The sequence below is a fragment of the Danio rerio genome, chromosome 9 (assembly GCF_049306965.1).
Source record: "Danio rerio strain Tuebingen ecotype United States chromosome 9, GRCz12tu, whole genome shotgun sequence".
NCBI lineage: Eukaryota > Metazoa > Chordata > Actinopteri > Cypriniformes > Danionidae > Danio > Danio rerio.
Window position 1 is genome coordinate 35,416,639 of NC_133184.1, and position 24,338 is coordinate 35,440,976.

A 24,338-nucleotide genomic window follows, 5' to 3' on the forward strand; every position below is an offset into this window, starting at 1 on the left:
AACTCATATGGCTATTTATGCATTGTGCAGCATTATTGTCCAGTCACATTTCTGGAAAACCACACTGGTAATACGCGTTAATATGAACATGATATTATAACATATAGCCTTATTTATATTAAAAAAATGTAAGATAAAATGAATTTTTGTAAGTGACTTATTTTTTACAACCTGTTGCTTTAAGGAAGCACAGAAATACTTCACATAATTTTTTTACAAAACGTAAAAATAAATATACAATACTGTAGTGGGTCCTCGTATTTGATTGGCCGAGCGGCTCTGTGAGCTCACTGGAGCTAAGGGTTTGTAAGTCGGTTGTGTTTTTAAGCGAAACTCTGCTATTTATTACTGATATTAAATTGTAAATATTAAGTTAATTAATTTCTACAGCTATCTTTATATTGTGACTGACTGGTGGTGTTTTCGTCCGATGACCATGATCGCTCAGTGCCGCGTTTACCTAACTAGAGTGCAGGAGGTAGAATATGGAAAACCCGGAGTGGATTATTTAGACTTGTTACAAATCGCTTTTGCAACGTAGGAAAGACTCCAGTCCACTAACGTCCTGTGCGGTGTTTAGCGTTCAGCTAAGCCAAGCTAAAATGAAGTATTATTTAATTTTCCTTCATTTATTGTCCAAGACGATATGTGAACGACCTGGCAATTTTGTCCGAAACGTAAGTTACTTTACATTATTTTGTTTTTATAAAACATTTAATGAAATTATTATTACGCTAGCAAAAAAGGTTAAAAACAGCAACGTTAGGTCTAACATTAGCAGCTAGGGCTGGGTTTGGGCCTCGGCTTGATTCAAAGCCCTTATTTTGACTCCATTCAGTTATTTATCCGATTCTCGATTCCATTCATTGTTTTTTATTATTTAATGCAAGTTTTACTGATACTTAAAAAAATGTTGCCAAAATTAAGTATTTAAGTGTCACGGGCTGGTATTAAACTCTTTCAGGTACACATTCATTCATTCATTCATTCATTCATTCATTCATTTTCTTTTCGGCTTAGTCCCTTTATTAATCTGGAGTTCCACAGTGGAATGAATCGCCAGTTTATCCAGCATATGTTTTACGCAGCTGATGCCCTTCCAGCTGCAACCCATCACTGGGAAACACCAATAAACACTCATTCACACACATACACTACGGACAAGTTTAGTTTACTCTATTCACCTATACCACATGTCTTTGGACTTGTGGGGGAAAGCTTAGCACCCGGAGGAGACCCACACGAACGCGGGGAGAACACAGAAATGCAAACTGACTCAGCCATGGCTCGAACCAGCAATCTTCTTGCTGTGAAGCGATCATGCTACCTATTGCCCCTCCGCATTGCCCGGTACATATTTGTGCATTACATTGAATCAAAACGTTCTGATTTTCAATGGATACAATGAGATGTCAAAATATTGAATAAAGTGTAAAGGATGAATCAGCTTTTGAGAATATAAACATTTTTTGCCCAGTCCTACAATGAAGTGGTGACATTTAAGGGGTTAAAGTGAAATTGCTTGTGTCTTCTAAGGTAACTTTCATTAAAATCAATCATTAAAACACAAGTACATGGTGTCATGAGTTACTTTATTGGTTATATTTTAGACCCCATTTAGATCTGCTATTTGCAATTAAATTTTGGTTGACTGTATCTAGGTGAGAGAGGATCATTCCTGTTTACACCTGGCCAGTTCGGATAGTTCAATCTAATGTAAGATAACTTTGAGCCAGTTCAGATGACAGTTTAAATCCTGTCTGGTTAGCACCCTTCAACAACATACCCCTTAATGTTTGAGAACTAGGGCAGTAAGCAGGGAGATAGGTCTTTCGTGGCTTTTTAAGAATGTTTGACCACATGAGCATCTGCACTATTAAAACAGTCCATCCTTATTTGTTTTGGACCATCTCTGTATGTCAAAAGTGGAAAAGCTCAAAATGTTTGACTTGTATTTACAGTAGCATTGTCGAAAACTCATCATAATACCAAAAATAAATAAGGAATTATACTATTTTGAGACTCTTCACATGAGTACTCATTCATTCATTTTCTTTTCGACTTAGTCCTTTTATTAATCAGGGGGCACCACAGCGGAATGAACCGCCAACTTATTCAGCATATGTTTTACGCAGCGGATACCCTTCCAGCTGCAACCCATCACTTGGAAACACTCATACACACTCACATTCACACATACACTACGGCTAATTTAGCTAACCCAATTCACCTATAGCATACGCGGGGGAAACCGGAGCTCCTGGAGGAAACCCACGCGAACACGGAGAGAACATGCAAACTCCACACAGAAATGCCAACTTACTCAGCCGAGGCTCGAAATAGCAACTTTCTTACTGTGAGGTGACAGCGCTACCCAAAGCACCACCACAACGCCTACATGAGTACTCATTTAGGCATTTTAAGGGCTCTACATGGGCTTCCACTAGTGTTGGAACCCCATAAGTTGCTCAGTGCAGAAAATTTACTTTGTGTCTGAGAAATTCTGTGATTTAAAAAAAACTTTTTTTAAGAAATATATTAAATATCAGCTGTTTATTAAAATTTGTGAGCAATATCATATCTAATTTGGCGTCTTTCAAAAGAAAAGAATAATGTGTCCTAGTAGAGTAGCCACGGGTGTAGTATACACATTTCCCAAGTTTGACACCACAGTTAGTGAGTGTAAAAAGTGTTCAATTCTGCTTTATTAGTTTTTTTTCCGTACCTTAAAGTAGTAGTTCACCCAAAAATCAAAATTGTAATTTACTCTTGCTTCACTTGATCCAAATCGATTTGACTTGCTTTATTTGTCTTCTGAAAAACAAAAGAAGATATGTTGAAGAAAACAAGAAATGGGTAACATTGCTTTCCATATTATTTGTTTTTCTTACAATGAAAGTCAATGGTTTCATGTTTTCTGCTTTCTTCAAAAAATCATTTATGTTCAAGAGAAGAATGAAACTCATAAAGCTGTATAACCACTTGAGGTTGAGTAAACTATCTTTTTAATATGTTTCTTATTTATTGGATGGGGAAGTTTTGCTCCCTCTCTATCTGACCAGATGGTATGTTTTGGTGCCATCTAGTGGATGTAGTTACAGGTACATTGCTTCAGGTTATAAGACAAACATCTAAGAATTGATCTTCTTTAAACCACACTCAGCTCAGAATGAGGCTGTCAGGCCATACATTATTATATTCATAATGAGCACACAGCAGATAATCCAAAATCCACTGTGTGTGGATCTTATTTGGGTAAGCAAGTTACCCAGACCTAAGGACTGGGAGGTACACTAGAGAAATAAACTTAGTAAGGTCCCTAGTAGCAAAGAATTCTGGCCCAGATTTGGCAAAAAGCTGGCACAGCAGGCATTCATCCGGCACTGGCATACAGCATGTGGGCCAAACATGGCCCGGGTTTGGCAGAGGTGGCACCGTTTTTAAGGCGGCACACAAGAATTGGGCCAGATGTGAAACGTAGTATTTGGCCCAGATTTAAAAATTTTATAAGTGGGCCATGTGAGTTTGGCCAGTCTTGACCCACATTTAAAATACACTAAAATCATTTTTGAGTAAAGAAAAAAAATTCTACCAATCAGGTCACTTTGAGAAAAAGCGTGCCCATAGTGTGCCTAAAGCGCATCACTCCATGGGTTTATCAATTTCATTGCAATCGTGACACACCAACATATCTGGCCCAGTTCAGGCCCAGTTATGAGTTATTAACTTGGCTGAGACTTGGCCCAGATATGGTCTGTGTTTGGCCCTTGTCTGGAAGCCAGATTTGGTCCAGTAATGTACCGTAATTCACTGCGGCATGTGGGCCAAGCAAAACCTGATTGTGTGGGCCAGAGAAATTTTGCTATGTGGGGTGTAAAGATATTAGTGCTCTATATCCCCTCCCTGCTGACAGATCCATTTACCTTTAATGAAATGTTTGTTAGAAAGGCATTATAAATGGTTGGTGGTGCTGGATGAACATGTTTATGATAATGGCATTATACAGTGCTCAGCATTATTGAGTACACCCCATTTTGAAAATGAATATTTTTATCCACTTCTCAGTGAATACAGGCAATGTATTTTAGTGCTTTAAAAAAAAAAAAAAAAAGGAGGAAAATGTTCAAGTCATGAATTCCTATATGAATTGTAAGTATTAGGAGGAGCAGTTTTTGATTGGAGTATAATAAAATATTGTGTTACCCTCATTACTATAGGCACATTTTTTTGTAAAATTAAAGCACCAATTTACTTGTATTATTAGTGGTTGTGCACCAGATGCGAGTGGTTGGCATTTTCAGTTAGTATGTCTGATGATGTCAGCCACTTTTAAGTTTGGTTAAGGGTTAGATTGATCCTGCATGGACTTTTATGTAATGTAATTTGGTAAGAAGCTCCTCAGTAAATAACAGAGGGGAAAAAAGGAAAAACAAGCTACGTTTATTTTGTTGTTGTTAGTTTTTTGTAGCTACAAAAAAGATATAACTATTTAAGCCAGAGATGGCCCTCAGAAATGGCCCTTTGTAACCTTTGATTTGGCCCACCATCCCATATGAGTGGAGATTGAGAATAATGGAGAGGGATGGGGCGAATGCCTTTAACACATATTATCATTTCTAATTTGACATAACTTCTTCTTTTTAAAAAAAAAAAAAAAATCGCTAAAATCGCTGAGCTACAAAAAGCAAACTGCAATTAAATGTTTCAATTAAATGTTGTAAATAATTCAGATTTTTAAAAAAATGTAAATACTGTCTTTCGATGGACTGTGCAGAAGACACCAGTGAGCAAATCAAGGCAAAAACAAGTGTAGTTCTGTTAGAAATTTGATTGTTTTGTTTTTACTTAAATAAGTTTATTATGAAATGTAAATAAAAACAATGAATTAGTTATATAATGTTTTCTAGGGCTGGGCGATTTGGTGTACAATCAACATCTCGATTGATTGAACATTTTAACTAGATAAAGATTGATGATTATGTTATTGATTTATTTATTTCATGTATAAGTTTTGTACAGTAAATATGTTTACATATTACAAGTGAGATATTTCTGAATGAAGGGTGCATTACTTGATTTGAAAATGATTGAAGGAAACACACACTATCCATCTACTATCTTCTACTATTTTTTTATAAAAAAGTGAAAATGAATAACTTGCACTTTTGTAAACAAATAAATTATTTTCAATGATTTTCATATTAAAAGTAGAAAATAAGCAGGATCTCTTCTAAATAAAATAACTTGTGTATATTCTGTAAATAAAAATATAAACATTGCATTTTTGCCATCTTCTGTAAACAAATATTTTAGTGTGAATAACCATTTTATTGTAATGGAAAATATGCCATCTCAAGATATCTCTGGCACAGCTCAGTGAATGGACTCAAGAATGGGTCCATCGTCCTTCTTGACCAGAAATCAGATGTGGCTGCTAAGTGGCTGTGGTAGTAGAAATTAGCCACAGCCTTTAACAGAGCGGGGTCACGTGATACGTAAGGAAAGTCATTGAAAAAATCGTCCTGGAAAATTTAGATCGATTATAAGTTCTGAATGTCGATTTCGATTACTTTTCGATTAATCACCCAGCCCTATTTTCTAGTCATTTTTAAATATTATTAACTAAATTAGAAAATTACCTATTCTATTTACCTTTGGCCCACTAGCCTCAATCAAGTTTGGTTTTTGGCCCTTCATAAGGAAAAGTTTGGGCATTAAATTGACCCACAGAAGTGATAGATTGTTTGCATGACTGATATTTGGAATTAAACATTTTCTGGATCAAGGAAAACAACATAAAGTTAGAGTAAAATGTAAAGAAATAAACTCAATAATTCTGGTTGAAACATTTGTGTAAATTAAATGTCAGTGGGAGGTAAAACGGCCCCGCTATAATGTCGGCCACAAGAGGGCGCAATTGGTACGTTAGAATCTCAACTCATAAAGTATCAACGCCTTGTCATACCAATTATGGATTTAATTAGCCATGTTTTAGCGCATACTCTTAAGACATTAAATATAAATAACATAAACAACGATATCTTGTTTGTTGCTAGACAAAGTTCTAACCATTTTACAACCATATGCTTGACATACAAATGTATTTGTTGAGCTGCAATATTCATGTGTCTGTTTTTCTCACAGCAGATTTTATCGCAAGCCCAGAAAAGGTGGACTGTTTAAATGAAGCGAGTAACAAAAACTTGCATATGAACTAATAAACATTTAAATTCCTATCACAAATAATTGCAGATGACATTAGCTTCTTTCCTCTTACTTTAATAGACTGAATACTGATTAGCCTCATATTGGTAGCTTAGGAAAGCAATTGTATGTGTTTGTGGTTTGTATTGTAATCAGGAAATCTCTTACTTTTTTCATAACATTTCCGGGAGGAAAAACCCTTACCTTTTTATGTTTTAGATGGTTAAATGTCTTCTTCATTCAAGTGGACGTACACAGAAAAGGGAAAAGTCACACTCCTCGGCCAAATTTGTGACTGGATTCAATTAATGGTAATCAGGTGATATATTTAACCCCATTCTGTTTGAATCACTTGTCGGCTTTTGCTTGAATTATCACTTGTTTGAGAGGGGATAAAGACACACACGTGTACAACACCTGGAACGCTCTGTTAGATTTAACAGAAGGTCAAAGAACAATGTGATGTGACATTTAGCTTAGTGCCTGGGCTCTGCAGTTTTTCGATCGTGTGAGGAGATGTCTTAGGGCAGCCATAAAAAATTACAGAGAACTCAACTGACAGCTATTATGCGGACTGTCTGTCATGCTGTCAAATTAGCCATTAAGTTAATTATAGCCCCACTGAAAGTCACATTGTATTGAGGAGCCAAAGTATGTGTAACAAGACAGCTAGCACAAGGCAGCCAGTCAGTCTTTAAAAACAAAAGGGCACTGTTTATTAGATTCATGCGCAGAGCCCAAAAAGCTGTCAAGGTTTAGTGGTGCTCAAACCTGTCCAGCAAGCAAATTGTTATAATTTCCCAGCAGTACAGTTTCAGGAATATGTAGAGGTTGAATTTATTTCCATAGACATAGAGAAATTTGAGGAACAATACATTTTTTTTTGTGTATTTATATATGGTTCTTGTCATTTACTGTACATTTCCACAATGCAAACATCATAGTTATCATAGATGTAGGTGATTAACTTGACAACCTGCTGCTATTAGGTGTTATGAGCCATTGTCATACTTTGATGATGAAATAAACACTTAAAACTGACATTTTCCACATATAGTCCGGCATGGTAGATTGTAAACCCCCACAGTAAAATCATGTACACAAGGTTTACAAAGTTTGACATTGGCAATACAAGAGTTTTTTCTTTGTTACTATATTATTAGGTATAATGAAGCAAAAATGTATGCTGGGACATGGGCAATTCCAGAGACTTTAAGGAGACAGATCACACAATAACGAGTTCTATTATTATTTACCTACCTGTAACCCAAAAATTGTATGACTTTATTTCTTCTGTGGAACAAAAATAAAAATATATATTTTTTTCTGTACAATTTGAAAGGGGACATTCAATCATTCATTTTCCTTCAGCTTATTCCCTTTATTTATCAGGGGTCACCACAGCGGAATGAACCGCCAACTATTCCAGCATATGTTTTACACAGCGGATGCACACGCGAGCACGGGGAGAACATGCAAACTCCACAGAGAAATGCCAACTAGCCCAGCCAGGATTCGAACCAGCGACCTTCTTGCTGTGAGGTAACAGTGCTTACCACTGAGCCACCGTGTCATCCTGAAAGGGAACATGTTGTTTTGAATTCTATACACTTGTCTAAATTAAACAAGAGCGATGAAATGTCATACAAGGGTGCATTTCTTGAATGATGACATAACTCTCTTGACAAAAACTAACTAGCTAGTCATAACTTTAGTGATGTCGCAGGTGGTGGAGTGACAAGCTCTCGTAATTAAACAGTTTAAGGTCAGTAATGTTAGATTATTGCTGCAAAAACAACTACAAACATGGCATCTAAAGATTTGTTCTTCAACTACTCTGTTGTTGGTACCGGAGCAAGTGTGCACATGCACACTCTTGTTTTATGTTTGGAATAAAGCATGAAAAATGTTCTGCAATTTACATTACTTATTTTCCATGACGCATTTACCAAGTGCATGCTTTCTTAGGGTTCATATGTCACATTAAGAAGATATGCTTCTAAACACAGAAAGAAAGCTGAAGCCATAACCACACAAGCCTGTTGTGATGTTTATGAATTTTCTTGTTAACTATGCATTCTGGTAATGCCAAATTGTTATGTTTGTAAAAACTGAACTTGCTAACCTGGTTGGTTGATGGTTTTAAGCAACACGCCCCTGGTTTTGAATGACATGAGATTTGAGTAAATAATAATAACAGAATAAATAAAAAATTGGGGCTGGAGGGGAGAATTTGAAACTCTATCCTAGACATAAAACAAACTATAGTTCACCACTATCATTGTCTATGAAAACATTGAGGCTTCTCTGTCCTGGTTTGTATTTAGCCTCTCTGATATTGTAAAACGTAGTCCACCAAAGTGACTCCCACTTAGCTTCATCAAATTTCCTTCAAGATTTACGATGTTGTTGTCAGCATCCGCTATTTTACACACGCAGTGATCAAAACAATGGAATGCAATAAAAGTAAATTGACTGGCTGAGCGCATGCGCTGGTGTGACAAGCAGGCCGACATCTGGAAATCCGAGTGCATGCGCCGCTTTACACATGATGTGATTCTTCTTGAAGTCTCGATGGGTTGTTGGCAACATTTCGGCAGTGCTAATGAATCGTAAAATGGTTGCTCTGAATCATCAGCAATAAAGTGTACCTTCAAACTTTTTTGTGTGTTTCAGCCCAGAGGGTCTTTCTCCATGACAAATTCATTCAGCTGCACTCCTCACAGCTGCACGCAAGGATGTAACGGTAAGTAGCGGTTATCCGTGTCCCACCCGAGCATCGAAGACGTACTGCCTTCAGTTTGGAGGTGTGTGGACGGCAGCAGAAACATGTATTTTTGAAAGGCTGCTTCAGGACAGAGCTAAAAGAAATCAGTGGGTCTGAACGAGAAGTGTGGCTACAGTGACCCTCACATCGAGCCAGGAGGACCATCTGTAGAGAGGGAGAAAAAAAATGAATTAGTGCCATGATGTATAAGATTTTATGTTATGTTAGTTTGTCCATCTCTCTGTCTATTTAATTGTCTTTCAAAAGTTTAGACTTAGCTGATGATTGATTTAATTATAAAGCTTGTTTGACATGCTGTCCCGGTAGAGAGCCCTGAGCTCATAAGATCCTCTAGCCCAGGGCTCCCTCCTGTTTGCAAGGCGAGAGGGGAGTTTGAGCTCTGGTCAATCTCGAAAACACCCCTGCTGTAGTAGCTAATGAACAGATAGTGATTGCTCTTAAGAGATAACTTCTCACTTGGAGCATGTCTATGGTCCAGATTTGGAGTAGTCAATTAACTTAAGTTGCATGTTTTTGGACCGTAGTAGGAAACTGGGGAACCCTGGGGAAACCCACGTGATCATGAAGAGAACGTGAAACTCTGCACAGAAACGTCGACTGGTAAGGACTAGAACCAGTGAAGTTCTTGCTGTGAGGCAACAGTGCTAACCACTGGGCCACCGTGCCACCCATCTAGGAAAGAAGGAGTAGAAGTGGAAGGGGGATTCTTCAAAACGAAGATGGCTGTTATATAGAATTTAGGGTATTTACAGTGGTTTAGGAATTGTCTGATTGGTGGATTATAAATTGAATAATGCAAGACCAGGCACAAGCAATCATAAGCATTTCTCTCAAAATTAGTTTATAAATAAACTCTTCACTTCTATTGTCTGTCAGTTTAGTTTTAACAGGTATGTATTTTTTTATTTAGAAGGTAAGAAAAAAAGGAAATTTAAAAGATTGGTATTAGATCGTAACACCTTTCTGTCTTCATTTTTCTCAAACTACCTATTTTGAATACATTAACAGAGACTGGAATGTGTGAGAGATTCATAATATTTTGATTTGGGCCGGCCACACATTTTATGCCAGATTTCAGACCTGATTTGCACCCTCTGACAGGTGGGTGGGGGTTGACTTTGGGGGGTTGCATGGCCCTAGTTTAGGCTTGTCATAGCTGGCTTGAAAAATCTTAAATCAACAAATATGAAACATATCAATCCTAAATGAGGTGCTTTAAACTACCTATGTTAACTATAATTGTGAAAGTCTAGAAGGCATTTATAGCTGAAACTTGTCATAAAATTGTTACAACTTGAAGGTCGCAGAGTGACCAAATAATCTATTTTAAGCTGTACATTTGAAGATTCATTTATTCATTTAGTTTCCTTTGGCTTAGTCCCTTTATTTATCAGGGGTCGCCATGGTGGAATGAGCTGCCAACTTATCCAGCATATATTTTATGCAACCCACTACTGGAAAACACCCATACACTCTCATATTCACATACATACACTATGGCCAATTCAGCATGTCTTTGAACTGTAGAGGAAACTGGAGCACGCAGAGGAAACCCACGCGAACACAGGGAGTACATGCAAACTCATACAGAAACATCAACTGACCCAGCTGGGGCTCGAACCAGCGAGTTTCTTGCTTTGAGTTGACAGTGCTACCCCACATTTGAAAGATTATAATGTTAAAATGCATTTGAAACTTTCGTTATGTCTGTGGTCTCCCACGGCTTTAAAATCACATAAAAAAAAATTGTGTCCCATTCGTGAATAGTTTAGTCTCTGCGAATCCAGTATAGAGCATCTTCCATGTCTGCACAAGCAGGTTTAGTTTTTGTAAAGCAAGAGTCCTGTGCCATTCCTAAATTGAATCCTATGTCATGACTAAGATAAGCTTCCTGAGAAAGTTTGAGTGTTGAACAAAGAAAGCTTGTGTACTCTCTCACTTTGACCTTGCACCTGCGTAGTGATGGGAGTGTGGTTGATCTCTCCCAGACCTGGATGTTCAAGCTACTTGACTCCCCCAAATACCTCAATCTCACAAATTTGCCTCATCTGCTTTGTTGGGATTGTTGTGTGACAGATGAAAGGCTTTGCACTTTGCGGGACCGATTTATGGGGGTCAGTGATCCACCTGGGTACAACGCTGGAGTTCACTGGTAGATAAAGTCAGATTCTCTCTTCAAAAAAAAAACTCCCCTTTGAGAAGCTCTGTCCTACATAAGAGGTCTCTTGTAATTAAAGGTTAATGAGTGATGCTCATCTGCAGTGATAGACACAAACGTGACCCAGTTCAATGGTCTACTGATTCGGAATATGAGGTGCTGGCCAGACCACGGGCCGCCACATTCCTGAACACTCCATAAATGGACTCCTATGTCATGTTGTCTTTCAGCTGCATAGTGTTAGCGGAGTGTCACCCCCATTATAAAGAACACTAGCCTGCTTGATGCCAAAAAGCACCCGATATGCATCACTCATAGTCCGACATCCATGAATGAAGCGGGATTTGCTTGCTGCTTTTAGCTGATGTCATTATTTAATGTCACCTGAAACTGTAGGCGTATGGCCATGTTCGTAAAGCAATCAAAGGATAGATGGGGATTTCAGAGGGAGGTGCAGTGGAGGTGTGTGGTCCACAGAAGATGGATATCCAAAGAAACATGGCAAGGTGACAAAAGCTGGGCAGCAGATGTAAGCTCTTCTTCCCCTCTATATTTATCTCAGAGTGACTGCGCAGGTGGATCCTATTGTGTAGCACTGCCGAAATTTGCATGGAAGCAGCAGTCATCCTCATAACTAATGCAATGTGTAATAAGCTTCTTTAAAGGTGACTGAGTTGAGCTTAATCCATTGTGCTGCTTTTAGACAATGGGCTTGTGTACATGCTGGGGTCTGTCAATCAGAATCTGTTTTTGGGACAGAAAATATTTTCACCATTGGGTTAGTTGTTTGATGTAAATTGTTCCGGCCTTATGCACTCCTAAAAATAAAGGCTCCAAAAGTGGGATTTTCTAGTGATCCCATAAAATGAATATTTGTGGTCTTTAATAACCTAGAGTTTTATAGTTTTGAAAAGTTTCTTAGTGTTTTTTTTCCTCCACTTGTTCCGTCAATGTATAAGGTTCTTCATGGAACCATCGATAAATGTGAATAAAAGATTGTACTTGCATTTAAGCAGGACTGGGTATCGATTTAAATTTTTCAATATAAAAGCTCATTTTGGGTCAGTTTAATTTAATTCTGATAAATTTGACCATATATATGTCTATTTTTACTTCCATATTTAGAAAATACAAGATATTTCTGTAAATTATAAATGGTGCTTTAGACAAAAAAAGTCAGGACCTATTTTTTACATAATATATATTTATCTGCATCACAATAATATTACAAAATCAGGTATGTTGGTAACGTGTGTTTTAGGAAATTTCATGTTGATTCATTTTCTTTTCGGTTTAGTTTCTTTATTAATCTGGGGTCACCACAGTGTAATGAAACACCAACTTATCCAGCATGTTTTTTACACATCAGATGCCCTTCCAGCTGCAACCCATCACTGGAAAACATCCATACACATTAATTTACTTATTCACACACATACACTACGGCCAATTTAGATTACCCAAATCACCTGTACCACATGTCTTTGGACTTGTGGGAAAACCGAAGCACCTGGAGGAAACCCACGCGAACATGGGGAGAGCATGCAAAAACTGACCCAGCTGAATCTTGAACCAGCAACCTTTTTGCTGTGAGGTGATCATCAATTTATTTTGAACAGATTAAATAAAACACAAATAATAAGGGTTGCATACCAGGGTTTGAAGCAATACCATAAAAGAACCATTTTTAGTGAAGCCACCATAAAGGATTTGGATGCTAAAGGCTCTTAACCCAACTAAATGTCAATGAAGAATTTTTTTTATGAGTCATGGATGGAAATAATATTTTTTTCCCTGATAAAAGCATAGAAGTGAGCCACTGAAAACAATGCAGAAAAAAAAGAACGGTTCTTGGCACTTTAAGAATCTGTATAATAATTGTCCAAATGAAAATTACAATTAATTGTAAAATCAGTACTTTTGCCCAACCCTTTAATGTAATGACCTGTTGGAAGCAACTGTAACAATCAACTACTCATAATCTGTCATAATTACTTCAGACAGATTCAACTTCCTTATTTGGGTTACTGAATGAATCGTTAACTGACCACATTTTTCATTTTCCACTGGGATGTTTGTCTTGTAATTAGAAAGTAGAGCGTGTGTAAAGCTTGCAGAATGAAGATTTTTAGCTCCGGCACAGGTGGCTGACTAGCTCATCTTCGGTTTATTGTAAGTCGGATGTTTGTTGACACAGCCCAGCTGGGTTTGTATGAGAGGGAGCATGAGAAACTCCATTCGCCATATACAGACGATGAGAGGCTGTCCTTTTAATGGGTACAGGTGAATAAGAGCATCTGGAACTCATCCCACAGTGTTTATTATCGATGGCTTTATTTTGAGAGGTTGTATCTGAGGCACTCTATTGTTCCGATAAGTACAAAATGACTCAGGCACAGCACTGTGTGGAGCCCTGGAACTGTGCCACCTCCAGACATTTTATGCACCCCATGAGTGCTTATTTCTGGCGAGGCTTTGGGCCGCACAGGCAGGCCGTTTGCAGTGTTCCTTGCCAAGGTGTCAAAGAAACTAAAGGTAGAGGTCATTAGACAAGGCAGCCATGCTATCTGACTCAATAAATGAAAACAAGCTTTCCTCTTAGCCTTGGGTGCTAATTATGAGCCGGCTCCCTTGGGTAAGTGTTTAAATGTAAAATCTTTTAAAGCATCAGGAGACTTGATTCATTTTTAGGCAGCTTGTTAGCAGGAAACCTGTGGGTGTAGATTGTGTATTGTCTTACAAGAGGATCTGACCTCCCAGACCATTTTTGTAATTCAATAAGCAACATGGGAGCTTGATTTTTTTAAGTGACTTTCACTTGGATGTTATAAGACTTAAAAATAATAATAATAAAAAGGCCACAAGAACTTTTGGCAGGTGGTCATTGGTGGTCCATATATGTGGTGTCATCAAAAATCACTTTAAATAGGTATTATGCTATGGTATTTCGTTTATCTATATACTATTTATAAATGATTTGAATTGGCTTTTATTTTCATATTCAGATTATTATATATTAGTACGTTTGCCGTTCAGTTTAAGTGATTTTGACTACTCAGTACAACAAATTTTATTTAGTTTCCAGTGCTACATATACAATTCTAAGTTTTAGTTTTTATATATATTGATAAGATTTCAGTTGAAACTATTACAAAATTATTTGTAATAGTTTTCACTGTCCAGAGCACATCTATGCACAAAAACAATCACAACATTAGCTGTGTGAACAAATGAGTCGTATGATTCCAATTCAATGATTCGAGTCAGCCACACTTTTTTATTGAGTCAGTCAAAAAAATTTACAGCTTCACATTCGCTTGTGTGTTAGCGGCTTGAATCACACTTACTTGACTCCCACACTGCATCATTGTTGGAGGTATTGTTCAGTTTCTGTTATCAGAAATGCTACCGAAAGGAACCGGAAGCTGTTAGGTCAATGTATTATTTATGTTCATGAGAGTAACAGCAATGCGTTCACTGGCTGGATGTTATTTTGGCAGTGTAAATGAAGATATATTAGCACTTAAAAAAATTAAACAACACAGTTCTTGAGTGTGTTTGGAGACAAATTAATTGTTCCATGTCTCATACACTTAAATATGTAAAACTAATAAGTTAACTTAATTCCTTTTTGTTCTTAAAACAAAAATCGATTGTGTGGATCCCAGCATTTTTTTTACAGTGTACATATGCACTATTAACAATAACACACATTTATGATTTGTAGTTTTGGGGTTTTAGTAAAACAGATACTGATAGTTCATTTTAAAATAGTGTTTTTAGATGTATATATAAATATGCGTGCACACATACATATTATTTTTTATTCAATAATTTTCTTTAGCTTAGTCTCTCATTTATCAAAGGTAAGGAGAGTGATTCGTCAACTATTCTGGCATATGTTTTACGCAGCGGATGCCCTTCCAACTGCAACCCAGTACTGGGAAACACCTATACACTCTCGCATTCACACACACTCATATGCTATTGCCAATTTTGTTCATCCAATTTACCTATAGCGTATGTCATTGGGCTGTGGGGGAAACCGTAGCACCTAGTGGAAACCCACACAAACATGGGGAGAACAGAAATGACAACTGGCCCAGCCGGGACACAAAACAACGACCTCATTGCTGTGAGGCGGCAGTGCTACCCACTGAGCCATCGTGCAGCCTTACATATTACTTTATAAGGCATAAATACAATAAGAATCTCCAATGTGTGTGCTTACCTTTGAATTGCACTTGTAGATAGGATGTGTGATGGTCTCAACAAAGTGGTGTCTCATACACCTGTCAGGATCATTGTCCCCTAAGTGTCCACTCTCTGCCTTACAGGTGACACCCTGCAGGATAGTCAGCAGAGGACATGTGACCAGAAGAAGTAGAATGCCCGGCTGGCTCAGAGCGACCGAGTTCCTCATAGTGTCTGCAGGTAAAACGACAGAAAGCTTGACCGTCTCCTACAGAAGACAATGAAGAGCTCTTTGCTGTGTTATCGATGGCACATATGTGAGCTGAATCTGAGCGTACTCGTTAAACTCAGCCATCGCCTTGAGTGGTCTGGATGTGTCTGTGGGGGAAGAAATGAAGCACAGTTAGTGCGGGATGCAAGTTGCAGAAAAGACACCCACCTGAGAGTGCGGTATCAGGTAATGTTTCGCCCAGTTAGTGAAGCTGTTTAAGTTGTTAGCGGAGGGACTGGGCAGGTAAGGTGAGGTGCAAAGGCAGAGAGAGTGGGAGTTTGTCCGCGTGAGAACCCGGCAGTGACAGATGACCCGAGACAGACGTCTGTTGTGCCTCTGCCAGCTGGTTAAGGTGATTGCTGCCATGTCTCCAGCCAGGAATAAGTGGGCTGTGATGTATGAGGAGTGCTGGCAGACCACTGTACTGTTATTCTTACAATCCCAACACTGAAAAAACATGGTGTTTTTATTACACGGCGTAGAAACCTAATATATTAATAAACAGCCTGGAGTGAATTTCCCCAGAAATGAATTTTTCATAGAGAGAAATAAGTCTCCGCTCAAGTTTTCTCATGACAGCGAAGCAACTGCCAACTTAGGTATATGTTTATATATGTACTCATTTTTTCATGAGCTTAGAGCTTTACAGTCCTCATGACAGTGTTTCGTGTGCGGCAGTTAAATTCAGTGAGCCACAACGGCTAAAAGGTTTGGGTGTAATGAGGAAAAGAAAGAGAAGCAGAACCCTAAAGGTAACCGACTCCGCAGACCTGGATCAGACAGGGAGGAAATTATCATTTACTAAAACAATGCGCTGCATTATGTATAAATCTTTTTTCATTCTTTGTAAATTTCGAAACCGCAATTGCTCTGAAATCGCAAACACATCAGGCTAATTTAAAACTCTCTCCTTGTGTTTTTCTTACCAGAGCGACTCATTTAACTTTAGCATTCCTTGTGTAAGGATTTTAGGTATCAATTTGCCTGTTTAAATAAATACTCCCTGAAATGTTTAACTGCGGCGGAGCGCATGTGTTGCTGGGTTTACACAAGCACACATCACAGTCTGTTCTTAACTCCGATGCTTCGGACACAGGACGTGCTCTCTTCATCATTTATTTAATATCGGGCATTCCAGCCGCCATCTTTATCATCATTATCATGCCCAGACATGACTGTTGACATTCAAACCTGGTTGAAAGCGTCTGCCGCACTGATCTGTAATGGACCTGAACAATGCAGTGTGGACACCCCAGCTCAAAAGATAACTACAGATCCAATTTGGTTCATAAACAATGAGACTGTGATCTCATGGCGAAAGCATTCATGGCAGCTTCATCATTTAAGTGCTGTAAGGACAGTAGTGGGTGTATTTCTCCAAAGAATTCAATGTAAGGTAATGTCGACCACCACACCTGCTTCTGCTGTAGATTTATAAAGCCCACTGTGTCTACAAACAGCAGAAGGACTTACAATCCCCTCCATCAGAGATGGCGTCCACCACATCTGTCCACCTCTGACCAGACAAATTGTTTCTCTCTCCGGCTTCATATATCCTTTTTCACTTTATAAACCAACATTTTCGAGTTTATAGACTTGGAAAATTAGCTTTGACATGCTGGAATCTGACCTGAACGACTATCTGATGCAAGCTGTACTCGAATGTTTCCTTTAATTAGTTTTCACAGTACAATTGGAGACAGAGACGCGAGCTTGTTTTTCTCTGCGTGGACATTTTTTGTAGGTGTCAGAGCTAAAGCGTTTGTCCCAGATATTTTGCCTTGGCAGTATAATTCATTCAACAAATCTAAAAATGTAAATTCTGTCATAATTGACCAAAGACAGTCAACTCTATGATGTATTTGCATTGTTTTTTAGTAGATCCAGCTCCAGCTTTTTTCACTTAAGGCCACCTAAGGTGGTTATCACACAAGCACTTTGAAACGGTTATCCATGCCTTTGTAACCAACGGCCCGGACTACTGTAATGCACTTTATTTTGGGGTAAGTTCGTCCTCTATTTCTCAACTGAACTCTGCGCTTCTTTTAACTGGCACATGCAGATTCAAGCACATCACCCCGGTTTTATCTTCTCTTCACTAGCTGCCTTTGCATTTCAGGATCCATTTTAATTTACTTAAATTTTTTTTAAGTGTCTGAATGGTGCTGCACTCTTTACCTCTCTGAGCTTTTTGGTCCCTACACACCTTCTCGTTCGCTCAGGTCAGTCGACCAGCTCCTCCTGGGTGTACCCAGGACCAGTTGAAAGCTCAGAGGGGATCAGGCTTTTCCCGTGGCCCCACCTAAATTGTGCTGTTGGTTCCCTTAGTATATTAAACAAGTCTCTTCCATTACTGTTTTTAAATCTCTTTTTAAAATCCACTTGTTCAATTCGGCTTTTAGCACAGCGTGAGATTTTGACATTTTATGCTTATTTATTTGTATTTTAAAGTATGTGCTACACTTTAGTCTTTATTGTCAGAACTTGGACAACTTTTTTGTTTGAAAGTGCATTATAACGATCAACTCATATTTAGCTGAAAGGAAAATACAGAAATCTCAAAAACTCATTAAATATTTTACTAGCATACAGTGCTAGAAGCCAATAAGATGGCATTATTTGCATAATATAAAAGATTATTTGCATATTTTAAGTATTAACATGTTGCCTACATTTAAATATTGGAAATGCTTATTTTACATATATTGACACTAATTGGACATTTAAATCGTAAAAAGATGGAAAACTTTATTTTATATTGTCCTGTTGTCATTTTCTGCAAGTAAATGTTCTAAACAGCATTATTTTATTGGAAATTTTAAAGATGCCTGATCAGTAGTTTTTAAATGACAACATAAATTAACATTTTATTGAAAATATATTAATGGCAAATCAGAGAATGGATAAAACATTTAAAGTGATCTCTTAATAAGCTCTATTTCAAATCAGCTTCAATATCATATCATTATGTGATGCTCAAATCCCTTAAGAAAACTCTATAACAGACTTTCCCCGTTTGACTGTCAGCTCTATGGGAACTAGAGCATTTAATGGCAGCTGCATTGATGCAATGAATATACAGCAGAGGACTGGCTTTTTTAATTATCTGTGTGTGACTTGGAAGAAACGACTTGGAAGCATTGGATAAACCCCAACATTTCCACAAGTGAATTGTCTTTGCAAAGAAAAATCCTTTGCTTACACTAGTATTCATTTAAATCTATACAGTAAAGGATTTGCTTAATTCTGTGGGATGAAAAATTGGGAAAAAAGTCGCTGAGGTTTGAATGTAGACCATTGAAATGTTTTTCAAAACATTCTCTGTTGTGTTCCACATAAGAAAAAAGGCATTTGAATGACATGATGGTGTGCAAATATTTTTGGGTGGACTATCCAAGTTGCAAGATGCAAAACAGGTCATTTTTTCATATTCAGCAACTGCCAGATTTTATCCCACAGGGAGGAAAAAAAAACAATAAACAAAATTAAGAGGAAGGCATGAGCCAAGACTGGGTGAGACATGCCAGACCCCAGTTTTGCTGAACTTCCAGGCACAGAATGCTCGCCTAGGGACTCTGTCTTAAACGGGTGTCCCGTCAGCAGCTATAATGCCACTTAGGGATCGGACCCCTGGAATGAACTGTCCCTAGGCGCGGCCCTGGTGGTTGTGGAAATAGAGTATGGATCTTTTGATCATGGCTGATCCTCTCAGGCCGCGGCAAGGCTGCAGAGGGGCCTCGTCGTCTGCAGCATTAGGACTGTGAAATTCCTGACATTCAAAAGCAGCCACAGGTTAGGGGGCTGTATGGCAGGAGTTGTTGTACACTATTCAGTGTTGCTTCTCACCTCACCAAGGCCTCTGTGCTAAGATACAGTTCAAAACTGTAGACTATTTGATTTAGATAGGGAACACCATTTAGTTTTTTTTTTTTTTTTTTTTTTGCAGACAGTGAATGATCTCAGGGGATCACGGGTAGGCTCTTGTTATCTCAGACTGTCTCATTTTCTAACCCTTACTGCTCTTTCTGGTTAAGATAAAACACAGACTGTCATTTTAAGGAGGATTTTCCACTCAAAACCACCTAAGGGCTTGGATTATGTGGATTGAGACAATTGACTCCACATTATTAGTTACAGTTTCCTCAGCATTGCTGTTTAGAAATGCCGTATTGGAAGCTAGAGCTCAGTTTTTTTTAGATAATCCTTGCCTTGCCTTGAAACAACAACTATGATGAGAAACTAATCGTACAAGAAGAACATTCATAGTAGATCATAGTGATTAAGTAATAATATTGTGCAACAGTGATATTGCCTTTAAAACAGGAGTTCACTAAACAAGATGTACTTATTGAGCAAATACATTTTAGACCTAGTAGAGCAAAACATGTCGATGGGAGTGTAAAAGTTTGTGAGTGATGAACAAAGTATGCAAATTAAAAACATAGGCACAGCACATTAACCAACACAAATTAGGTTGCAAACAAGCATTTTTGAGACTTAGTTTTTTTGTGTGTGCAAATTGAGCATTTTTTTACCTTTTACCTTTCTATTTACCTTTCTTACCTTTCTAATCTGTGTTGCACGATTATCATTAAATTAAAACCCATTGGTCAAATGAACATATAAAGATTACATTAGGATGTCTTACCTTTTAAATGTTATTAAATTATGTTAACATTGACTGAATTCCACTTATGCTTTGACACTCATCATATTCCTTGCCCTGTCACTTTTGCATAATCATGTTAGCTGTATTAAAATATTATCTATGCAGAGGTTACAAACTGTAAGTTTTCAGTTATTGTCACCCAATTTAAATTTAATTCCGAAAAATATATATTTTTTCTACAGAGAACAAGTTCAGTGTGTTTTCCCGCCCTCGTTTGATTGACAGAATATAATCGCCCTGATCACTGGCTATTTTTCAACAATTAGCCAGTGGCTGTTAGTTTGGAAAAATTAATTGATCTGCTAAAACAAATTATTGACCAATACATAAGTAGACCTCTAGTTTTCACATATAACTCCTCACTTTTTGGATATTTAGTGGTAGGCCATCAAAATACCTATTGCCCACCATTTTACTGCTATGAGTTCGAACAATGCTTATTTCACATTCTAAATACTATATATAGTAGGTGTTTTATCAGTAATCTTTAGAATCAGTCATACAAATAATTGATTAAGGTTTGTGCTCAATTGGGCTCCAGTCAATAAACTCTGTTACTTTGTCCTTCTTACTTTCACATTTAATTCTCTCCAAAGGGACCTCATTAACAATAACTTAAACTAGTCCAGTGATTAGCAGACTAAACCATAACAAAAAATGGGGAAGGATTATTAAATTTACATGTTAACTAAACATTAACATCTGCATTTTGTTTATGTATTGGTGCACTCTGTGGATACATTTAAGTTGTTTAAATCATGGCTCGTACAGTAGGGAAGTGATATATGGCAGATTTGTTATTTATTCAGCTTTTAAACAAATTGGTTGTGTAAATGACTCAGGGACTCACTAAAAGGTCGCCACCAACTAGTCTAGCAATGTAATTAGCTGAAACAGTCAATTACCCTCCCCCCAACCAAAAAAAAAAAAAAATCAGAAATTGATAGTAATTTTGACAAAATTTAACAAGAAATGCCACAGGAAAAATTAAAACTCAATTAGTTTTTTTAAAAACAGTATATTAAAAAACTGAATTGCCTGTGAATACGTTTACATGGACAACAATAATTCAATTTAATCCATTTAATGTGATTAAGACAATAGTCTGATTAAGAGTGTACCCTGTAAACAGCGATTTTTTATGACCTTAATCTGACTAAACTTATAGTCTAACTATAACCAGAAGTCGCATCATTGAAGTGCAATACAGACATGTAAACACCCTAATCAAACTATTATGGTCATATAGAATTTTCGCCACCTTTTGTGACTGGATAATCTATACATGCACGGCTGTTTCACACTATTCTCTGCACCTACCGAGTCGGTGAATGATCACAGGCACCTGCATCACGAAATGCTGAGTCTTTTTTTCCCCATACGGCGAGCGGTATCAAATTCCAGTAAAGCAATGGTCTTCCATCAGGTCATACTCACATCCTATATCTCGTTTGTCATGGGGGCATGAATGAAATGTTCCTGAATGAATGTGAAAGTGAGTACCTGCAGTTCAAGTCAAGAAATGAAATTAAAACACTCGAAATTACATGAAGTTCCGGAGGAAACGTGGAGAGCGTGGTGACACAATGACTTTAATCAAATTATGTACTATATAACATGGGTTATAAAATAGGATCATTAAGGAACATTTAAAAATCAACTCATGTAAACACCTTAATCATATTATTGTCTTTTTCAGATTAAGGCAAATTATTCGATTACTGATGTCCATGTAAACGTAGTTCGTTACAGAGAAAAGGTGAGGTGAGTTACATTTGAATCACTCAAATGTCCCTTGATTGCTGGAGTACTTTAATAAGGATATCAGAAGTGTCTGACAGCAGCTGAGTCTACAGTTGTTGAGTGAGGCGTGTGGTCACCTAGTATTTGCCAATAAGCAGAATTGTCTTCTCAGTCACATTGACATGCCCAAACCCCATCCTCCGGTGATGGGGTTACGTCACTGTTTTCTGCTTGTTTAGCACCCTATTGTTTGACCAGCTTTTAATAAACCAAAGGGCAGATTCCTGCAGGGATCACCCTGCACCCTCCTCCCATGCCCATCTGCAACCCAAGCAGCATGCCAGGGGCACTGCCACCACACGCCGACGCCAGTAACCCGCGTCTCCACAGCTAAACCCTACACTAAATATATCCCCAGTGATAAAGATAAGACAAACACAGCGGATTTGAACGGAGCTTGTTGCCAATAGCCGGGGCACCATGTGAGCCAATGCTAAACTAATGTTAGCTTTACATTTAGCTTCTCAGAAAAGCGTCGGTCTGGTTGGAATGCTACAGGATGAAAGGGTCTGCACACAGTAAAGCCGTGGCGGGGTTTCCAGTTAAATTAATTAGAGACCCTGTTATGTTGTCCTGTTAACCTTCCTGCTTGAATGTGATGTGCAAATTGACGGCTGTCGTCATCTTCTGAAAATACCTCAGGCTTTAATGCTTGATTTCTTTGTAAGGAGCATGCAGAGTCGTCAAAGGACTATTACGTAGTATCAATTATGAGTGAGTAATAATTGATACACAGCGCTGCTTGACATTGCCATAACATCTGGGGAGCAGTATGTTCTTGCTCACCTCGTCCTCATATTATCTATGATTTCTCATCCGAGGAGCTCAGCTAACGACCTCTGGCATAGCAATAAATTGAGTATTCAGTCCCTGCCTGTGCAAGACAAGCAGCTGAAGGCTTACCTTAGCAACCGACCTCCCACAGCCTCCTCATATATAATTTTACCTCGGCTATGAGTCACTTGGAGCAAAATCCCTATGTATGTGTTGTTCATATTAAAAAAAAGCATCAGGTAAAACTGGACTCATGCATTGTGAGGTAGATGGATGAGCCGAATTTCATCGCCAATTCTAGCAAAAAAAGATTTGAGATTTTTAAAGAAGTCTTAGTAGGATGAAGGAATTTCCTGCTGTCTACATGCATATTATTGAGTTTTCATATTTAGTATATCAATGTGCTGCTGAAATAACACAAACAGTACAATGCAAATGTATAGTGATAACCTTGCAGCCAGTAAAAAGTTACTTTGATGGCCCGGTCACCTTTATAACGCTGGTGGTCTTACCTTCAGCCTGGTTCCGTTTAACCTGCAATATCCAATCCCAGCTGGCTCCTCTAGGACAGAAATGAAATTTCTTAAGCAACAATTGCCTTTAGATCTCTCCCCCATCCACTTGCTCTCTTCTCTGTTTCCCTTTTACTCTCTCTCTCCCGCATGCCGATTGTGTGTGAGCTCTGACTCTTCCCCTCCCTCTCATCTCCCCTCCCCTTCGCTTCGACATTCACACCCCCTGTTTTATTGAGGAATCACATGGAAAAGGGAAAAGGATAGATGATGTACATCTTGGGATGGTTGTCAGATGTGGAACGTGACACAGCAGTCGTATATCACCTTAGGGACACACACACACTCGCCCCCAGCTGCCACACCAGCAAGCAAATGGGGATTCCAGCAAAATCAGAGGACTGACCAAAAGTATGGCCCTCTTTTACGAGGTCCAGGTTATAAAACTGTTAGCGGAGTTAGTTTACTTAAAAACAATTGGTCTGCTGGGTTTCTCTGCTGTCTTCTGCGAGGCTTGGGAGGTGTAACTCAATTCAGCTGGAAGCTATTTGGAAGTATGTAGTTATATGTTGGAAGAAAACGGGGAAAATGATTTTCTGTAGCATAAGAACGACTACAAAGGGGGACACTTTGATAGCTGTCTTTAAATCACGTCTTTATACTTTAGCACAGGTTTTGAAATTGTTAAATATGAAGAAATTCCAGTCAAATGCAAAGCACATAACTGCATTCTTGGGATATAAAATAAAAAACAGATGTGCAATTATGAGTTCCCAATGAGCGCATAATTACTATTTCACATCTCTGAGATGGAGAGAATCCAATGTTTTTCCCAAAGTTTGTCCTTCTGTGGCCAGAAAATGTCCTTTAAACATCACCGTTGAGAAGGCAGTTGAAATTAAATTACTGCAACTATTGGCACTAGAAGGGGAAAAAATTCAAGATATGGACTTTATCCGAAAGCG

General features: G+C 38.1%; 1 protein-coding gene and 1 long non-coding RNA gene across 6 annotated transcripts; one reads left to right on the top strand and one right to left on the bottom strand.

Annotated features, from left to right (window-relative positions):
* Nucleotides 1-567: 567 nt before the first annotated feature.
* LOC141376161 (uncharacterized) lies at nucleotides 568-16,628 on the top strand. Of its 4 annotated transcripts, XR_012385528.1 has the most exons (5): nucleotides 568-677; nucleotides 6,145-6,188; nucleotides 6,424-6,515; nucleotides 8,881-8,950; nucleotides 15,488-16,627. It is a non-coding gene; the product is annotated as an uncharacterized lncRNA (long non-coding RNA). The 4 variants fall into 4 exon arrangements; XR_012385527.1 differs by lacking the exons at nucleotides 568-677; nucleotides 15,488-16,627 and adding an exon at nucleotides 1,953-2,361 and having other exon boundaries at nucleotides 8,881-10,729; XR_012385529.1 differs by lacking the exons at nucleotides 6,145-6,188; nucleotides 15,488-16,627 and having other exon boundaries at nucleotides 8,881-8,952.
* Nucleotides 7,028-23,538, bottom strand: ndp (norrin cystine knot growth factor NDP). 2 transcript variants are annotated; one of them, XM_073912894.1, is made up of 4 exons: nucleotides 23,374-23,538; nucleotides 15,683-15,722; nucleotides 15,382-15,578; nucleotides 7,028-9,136 (listed from the first exon to the last, which is right to left on the bottom strand). In XM_073912894.1, exons 1-4 carry the CDS (start codon nucleotides 23,476-23,478, stop codon nucleotides 8,912-8,914), a joined length of 567 nt encoding a protein of 188 aa, XP_073768995.1. In that variant the 5' UTR covers nucleotides 23,479-23,538; the 3' UTR covers nucleotides 7,028-8,911. The 2 variants fall into 2 exon arrangements, with proteins under 2 accessions (XP_073768995.1, XP_068079761.1); XM_068223660.1 differs by lacking the exon at nucleotides 15,683-15,722.
* Nucleotides 23,539-24,338: the final 800 nt, after the last annotated feature.